This window comes from Gadus morhua, unplaced genomic scaffold (genome assembly GCF_902167405.1).
Source record: "Gadus morhua unplaced genomic scaffold, gadMor3.0, whole genome shotgun sequence".
NCBI classification, from domain to species: Eukaryota; Metazoa; Chordata; class Actinopteri; order Gadiformes; family Gadidae; genus Gadus; species Gadus morhua.
Window position 1 is genome coordinate 27,407 of NW_021964043.1, and position 6,772 is coordinate 34,178.

The 6,772-nt window shown below is 54.3% G+C and overlaps 1 protein-coding gene across 2 annotated transcripts; it reads right to left on the reverse strand.

The window, feature by feature from the left end:
* Positions 1-55: 55 nt before the first annotated feature.
* Positions 56-6,305, reverse strand: acp6 (acid phosphatase 6, lysophosphatidic). 2 transcript variants are annotated; one of them, XM_030350153.1, is made up of 11 exons: positions 6,153-6,297; positions 5,956-6,067; positions 5,370-5,604; positions 4,820-4,948; positions 3,513-3,643; positions 3,012-3,091; positions 2,504-2,591; positions 2,248-2,380; positions 1,965-2,158; positions 1,655-1,820; positions 56-767 (listed from the first exon to the last, which is right to left on the reverse strand). In XM_030350153.1, the coding sequence occupies exons 2-11, from the start codon at positions 6,036-6,038 to the stop codon at positions 633-635; spliced, it is 1,374 nt and encodes a 457-aa protein (XP_030206013.1). In that variant the 5' UTR covers positions 6,039-6,067; positions 6,153-6,297; the 3' UTR covers positions 56-632. The 2 variants fall into 2 exon arrangements, with proteins under 2 accessions (XP_030206013.1, XP_030206014.1); XM_030350154.1 differs by lacking the exon at positions 5,956-6,067 and having other exon boundaries at positions 6,153-6,305.
* Positions 6,306-6,772: the final 467 nt, after the last annotated feature.

The window sequence follows — 6,772 nt, forward strand, 5'->3', positions numbered from 1 at the left end:
TCAGTGAGGGTGTCTCGTGGTGGTTCATGTCAATGATTGGTTTCCTGTCATGAAGATGAGTTCAACCTGTTCTTTATTCATTATTAATCCACAAAGCAAAACCAAAATGTATTTGAAATAACTTAGGTGAAAAAATAGATGCCCAGTGTATTGAGCGGTGCATGCATCTTCAAGTATCAGCGGGCATCGTTCAGCGTGATGATAAAAGGCTTGCATAGGGCAGACACCGAGGGCCGCTCGGCCCTGAAAGCACTCGGCTTCAGCCAAATAAAAATGTAGTCGGGTGTTCTTCGTTTGAGCGTGATGAAGGTTAGCATCACAGCGGAAAACACAAACTGGATAGTCCAGAAGAACTGACCTGTGATTTTGTATTCTAATCGTTGATAAAAGTTCTCATTTATTCATTCATGTTCTGTCTGGGATAACTTGGGAATCGGGAATAGGAAAATAAATACAATCCTACATCATCAGGTTTCCCCCGCTAGCATTGTGCGATAAGTCGTAACCAACGTCTGAAGGTCGTTTTGGTCGTTAAGATGCAACGCCTCGCTGCCTGAAGGACGTCTGCTGGTTGACCTTAACGAGGACCTTCACTGACTCCGCCTCCTTGGACTAACGGACAGGGGCGGGGCTCAGGGCGCGGCCACGCCCTCGGTGTTGCTGCATCGGGACTGGTAGAGGTCAGCGGACAGGGAGCAGGCGGCCAGGGCCTGTTTGAACTCCTGGACGGGGCAGTACACGCCGCTGCAGCCCGGGATCAGCTGGTCCTGTACACAAACCACACGGCGTCGCTCAGAGTCCCCACGACGGGCTGCTAGCAGCTAGCTCACAACAGCCTGGGAATATCAGGACTCCACGCTGATCAATAGTAAAACAATCACATGCTAAAGCTGATATATTAAAAAAATACAAAATGCTGGCCTGCAAACATCTCTCACGATCGACCCAAAGCCAGCTGAGCTACGCTAGGTGGCGTCACACAGGTCAAAGCCGGCCAGAGTTGAACTCTTATGGAGTTTTTTGAATTGTGAATGTCTTCTGCCTGCTGACTGAGAGGGGAGGGGCGGTCTCTGAAGAACTGGCCGATGTAAGACACCCCTCCTCCTCACCTGGCCGATGTAGGACACCCCTCCCCCTCACCTGGCTGATGTAGGACACCCCTCCCCCTCACCTGGCCGATGTAGGACACCCCTCCCCCTCACCTGGCTGATGTAGGACACCCCTCCCCCTCACCTGGCTGATGTAGGACACCCCTCCCCCTCACCTGGCCGATGTAGGACACCCCTCCCCCTCACCTGGCCGATGTAGGACACCCCTCACCTGGCCGATGTAGGACACCCCTCACCTGGCCGATGTAGGACACCCCTCCCCCTCACCTGGCTGATGTAGGACACCCCTCCCCCTCACCTGGCTGATGTAGGACACCCCTCCCCCTCACCTGGCCGATGTAAGACACCCCTCCCCCTCACCTGGCCGATGTAGGACACCCCTCCCCCTCACCTGGCCGATGTAGGACACCCCTCCCCCTCACCTGGCCGATGTAGGACACCCCTCCCCCTCACCTGGCCGATGTAGGACACACCTTCCCCTCACCTGGCCGATGTAGGACACACCTCCCCCCCTCACCTGGCTGATGTAGGACACAGCCCCTTACCTGGCCGATGTAGGACACCTTGACGAAGGCCTCCTTGGTCTGCCGGTGCTGGTGCAGCTCCAGGGTGATGTCGGCGGCGTACGGCGGCCAGCGCATGTCGAAGATCCCCATGGCCATCAGACAGGGGATCAGGGTGGTGTCGTGGGCCGAGTACAGGAACAGCTTCCTGGGTCACAGCGGGGGACACAGTATCAGCCTGGCAGTGGGGGGACTGGTCTGGGGCAGTGGGAGGGACTGGTCTTGGGCAGTGGGACGGGGCCCTTTGTGTGTGGACCCCGGGGCCCGCCTCACCTGTCGGACTCCACCTCACCTGTCGGGCTCCGCCGCCGTTCCCTGGAGCTTCTCCTCGATGTTGCCCATCAGCATGTGCAGCAGGGGCCCCACGCACAGCTGCAGGTTCTCCCTCTTGCTGGGCTCGTAGATGTGGTAGATCATGTCCACGGCCCGCCGCTCCACCGTGGAGCTCCAGGCCCGCAGCACGGCGGGGCAGGGCAGCCCGTGGGCCTGTACACCGAGACACCAGAGGACCGCTCAGCTACACCGCCCTGGGACCCACAATGCACCAGCGCCCGTTCACGGTGCCCCATACTCACCTCTCGGGCCACCATGTCGTCTCTGATGAGGATGAAGTCGACGCGCTGATTGGACGAGATGCCGAGGGCTTTGTGGACGCGCTTCAGGTCGTCGACGATGTCGGGGACCGTCGCTGACTCTGCCCAGCGGTGACTGAAACACGCAAAGGGATTCTACCAGACCATACCTGATACCAGATTCTACCATAGTTCCTGTAATCATCCCCCCCCCCCTGTGTGTCTGGGAGGTGTATAGGAGGCTGGGGGCCAGTCTTACCCTGCGATCATCTTGAGGAGTTTGCAGCCGTTGTAGTTGGGGTACAGGCTTTCAGACAGAGCCTCCGTCGTCAGTATGGGCACCGCGCCTTCAGGGCGGGAGGACAGAGGACAGCGCAGTGAGCCGTTAGAGAGAGGGTCTACAGCGCCCCCCCCAGGCAGAGAGAGGGCCCACAGAGACAGGGCTACAGCGCCCCCCCCAGGCAGAGAGAGGGGCTACAGCGCCCCCCCCAAGGCAGAGAGAGGGTCCACAGAGACAGGGCTACAGCGCCCCCCCCAGGCAGAGAGAGGGTCTACAGCGCCCCCCCCCAGGCAGAGACAGGGTCTACAGCGCCCCCCCCAGGCAGAGAGAGGGTCTACAGCGCCCCCCCCCCCCAGGCAGAGACAGGGTCTACAGCGCCCCCCCCAGGCAGAGACAGGGTCTACAGCGCCCCCCCCCAGGCAGAGACAGGGTCTACAGCGCCCCCCCCAGGCAGAGACAGGGTCTACAGCGCCCGCAGGCTACACACCTGTCTGCTGCTGCTTGAAGAGGCCCGCCACCAGGCACTTGGCGGACTCGATGGTCCTCACGATGTTGGTGGAACGCACGCTGGAGGGACCAGAGGAGACAAGCAGCGGTCAACACGACGGAGGAACAGCCATGTGGGCATCATGGGGACAGGAACCACAGGAGTTAATGAAGCTGGGGTCGTAGCAAGAAGCACGCTCTGTACTGCACACCAGTAGGTTGGAAGGATCACTAACTGGTTCATAGTAATAGTACTGTTATAGTAGTGGGACTAACTACTAGGAATATGATTGTTATAGTAGTGGTACTTTAACAGTACTTACTAGTATTAACTACTATTCCAGTACTATTACTTGTAGATAGTATTGGAACTTACTTGCTACCAGTAATAGTACTGGAATAGTAGTGGTACTTACTACTAGTAATAGTAATGGAATAGTAGTGGTACTTACTACTAGTAGTACTGTTATGGTAACACTAGTGATAGTGGAGTAGTACTCACTAGACCTCGGTGGAGCTGAAGACGGGGCTGAGGAAGGGGTCTTCCTCCACGTATCTCTTCCTCAGCCTCTCCCCCAGCTCGTACAGCTGCTGCATGCCCACCGTGGTCAGCTGCCCAGGGAAGGTCCCCCCCTGGAGACACACGCAAGGGGCCAATCAGGAGCCAGCTCCCAGGGACACACAGGACCATGCCTCAGAACGGGCCAATCAGGAGCCAGCTCCCAGGGACACACAGGACCCCGCCTCAGAACGGGCCAATCAGGAGCCAGCCCGCCAGGGACACACAGGACCATGCCTCAGAACGGGCCAATCAGGAGCCAGCCCGCCAGGGACACACAGGACCCCACCTCAGAACGGGCCAATCAGGAGCCAGCTCCCAGGGACACACGGACCACACTTCAGAACGGTCCAATCAGGAGCCAGCTCTCCAGTGACTCACAGGTCAGGGGTCAGTACCTCACTCTGTATAAGAGGAACGAGGGCGGAGCCATGCTGAGATGGTCGGGGTTATGAGCGTCACAATGACCTCTCAGGCAGACGACAAGACTGAGGCCGGCATGTGGCTCAGGAGGTAGAGCGGGTCGGCTGGTAACCGGGAGGTCGCTAGTTCGATCCCCGGCTCCTCCTAGCCGAGTGTCGAGGTGTCCCTGAGCGAGACGCCCACCCTGACTGCTGCTGACCAGCTGGCTGTCGCCCTGCGGGGCTGACTGCGCCGTCGGTGGGTGAATGTGTGCATGAATGGGTGAATGTGAGGCAGTGTTGTTCAGCGCTCTGAGTGACCACTCGTTAGAAAAGCGCTTTATAAAAGCATTTAATGCAGTTAGATTAGACTAATACCAACACATCGAAGTCACTATACTGTATCCCGTCGAGATCGGAAAGCTGGACCTAGCCTACGCCAACACAGCTAATATCAAATTCTCTCTCAGTATATCAAAGATTTTAATATTTATTTAGGGAGATTTTTACCTTGCCTGACTAGGTTGTTGTGTAAGAGCACTGATAGCACTGCGCTGTGATTGGACGAGGAGAGATACTGCTGGGTGAATGTCATTCCTTCACGTCTCCTTTATCTTCTCTTTCGTTCCTTTGTGACGGCGGAGTCTGAGATTGATAACACGATACGGACTCACTCCAACCAAGGCCTGAAGGCTAGCCCCAAAACCCACCTGGCAGTGCTAACTCCGAGCTAACGCCTTGCTATCAGCGCTAGACAGGATGCTGTGAAGTAGGCCAAGTATTCCTCTATGCAGCGTTAGCCCGTCTGCTATAAGACAGAACCACAGAACCCCCGACGGCCCGACTCACAGCCAGGGTGGTCTTCCTGTAGCTGTCCTCCACGGGCATGGGGGGCTGCGGCCCGCCCTCCAGGTCCGTCACCACGTAGTTCATCTTGGTGTGGGCTGGGGGGTGCAGGAGGGACGGCACCCACTGGGCCTGGGGGGGCGGGACGGACCGGGCGGTAAAGCATCCTGTTGTTTTGTTGTGGGGAACATTAGCAGTAGAGTTCTTCCGATACCGATACCAGTATCGGGCATCGGCGAGTACGCAAGGTCTACGCGCCGACTCGATACCGTCACGTGAATCGTTTACTACACAGACACAGTATTATTGATTATAGATTATAAATGTAAATTAACTAGTTCTGAAAAAAATAATGTAGAAAGTAAGTGAACTGACTATACTTACTATCTCTTACTCGTCGTAAGAGAACCCTTCAATAAGAAAGTGCTATAAGTAGTTATGAATCGGTATAAACTCGGTATCGGCCGATACTCAAGAACAGGAATCGGTATCGGGAAGGAAAGAATGGTACCGGAACATCTTCATTAGTAAACGGTGGTTATAGAAAACTCACCTCCAGTATGTCAGGAATGGACTTGAGGGGCGTTCTGGCCCCATGCCGGAACAGAACCTGCACCAGCTTCAGCTCGTAGGGAGAGGTAGAGTGTGTGTGGACCGCGGGACAGCTGGACGCCATGGGGTCGACTTCAGTCTTCTGCTGCGACCACCACATCGACCCGAACGCCACCGACACGGAACCTAAAACACCTGCTCTGGCCCAAATGGTCCTCATGTTCTGCTGTCGTATCCTGGGACACACACACACACACACACACACACACACACACACACACACACACACACACACACACACACACACACACACACACACACACACACACACCTTATATAAAGCAGTGGTTGTCACCTGGTGGCTCGTGAGGGCGTTGTTATGAGTGCGTCTCAGAGCAAAGGTCAAACCTGTAGCTTTAGACTTGTTGCTAACTGCAAGCATGGTCAATACATTTGGTATATACCGAATGGAAGAGATAATCACTCTAACTAACTCTAAGTCACACTGTCGTTGAATACCTGATGCGATAACAACAACGTGACCTCAGACCAGCCGTCTACCAGAGTTACAAACGTCACCACCACACCTGGAGCAGGTGAGCATCCCACAGTCCACACATGACGTAAGGTCTGTCTCCTCAGGGACGGAGGGACCGCAAACGAACCCCATCCGAACACACAACCCTCCCGGATGTCATCCTGCGACCACAGAGACGTCACGTACACAACAGAAATGTACCCGGAATGAGGTCGTGTCTCTGGGGGGTTAAACCCTGCTACTCACCGGGTGTGAATGAGGGCCCCTGCGCGTTTTAAAGAGGGCCCGAGTCCCGAGGAGCCGCTGGTTCTTCTGGGTCAGGGAAGGTTCCTACATGCGACCGGAAGCGGGGTTTTCTTACACCGGTAGTGAAGGCCGTCGTGAATAATTAACACGTGACCAAGCCTAGCCAATCACTGTTTGGTAAGGACTCGTCACTCGTCGTCACTCTTCGACCGCACATGGTTTTTATACACATTATAATTATATTATATGATTTATATATAATTTAATTCTGTTACAATTGCCATTTTTTGGTTATTGGTCGTATTTTCTTTGTGTTTTATTTCCCCGTTTGTTTTTCAACATCACATTGGAGATGGTCGGGTTCATGTATATAATATAAAACATGTAAATGATTATATACATACGGTAGTTCAAAACGGGCCTACAATTAACGTTCAGGTTTGGGTTAACAGTTGAAGTTTGGTTAAATTAATGGATGTGTAATATTAGCAATATATATGAATACGAATACGGTTAGAGGGGGATCTGGTATTAACTTAAAGATTGTGTAACGTTATCGTCTGACAGGTAATATATTCATTATTACTTTGTTAAGGAATGCAATTATTTAAGCTGTAGCG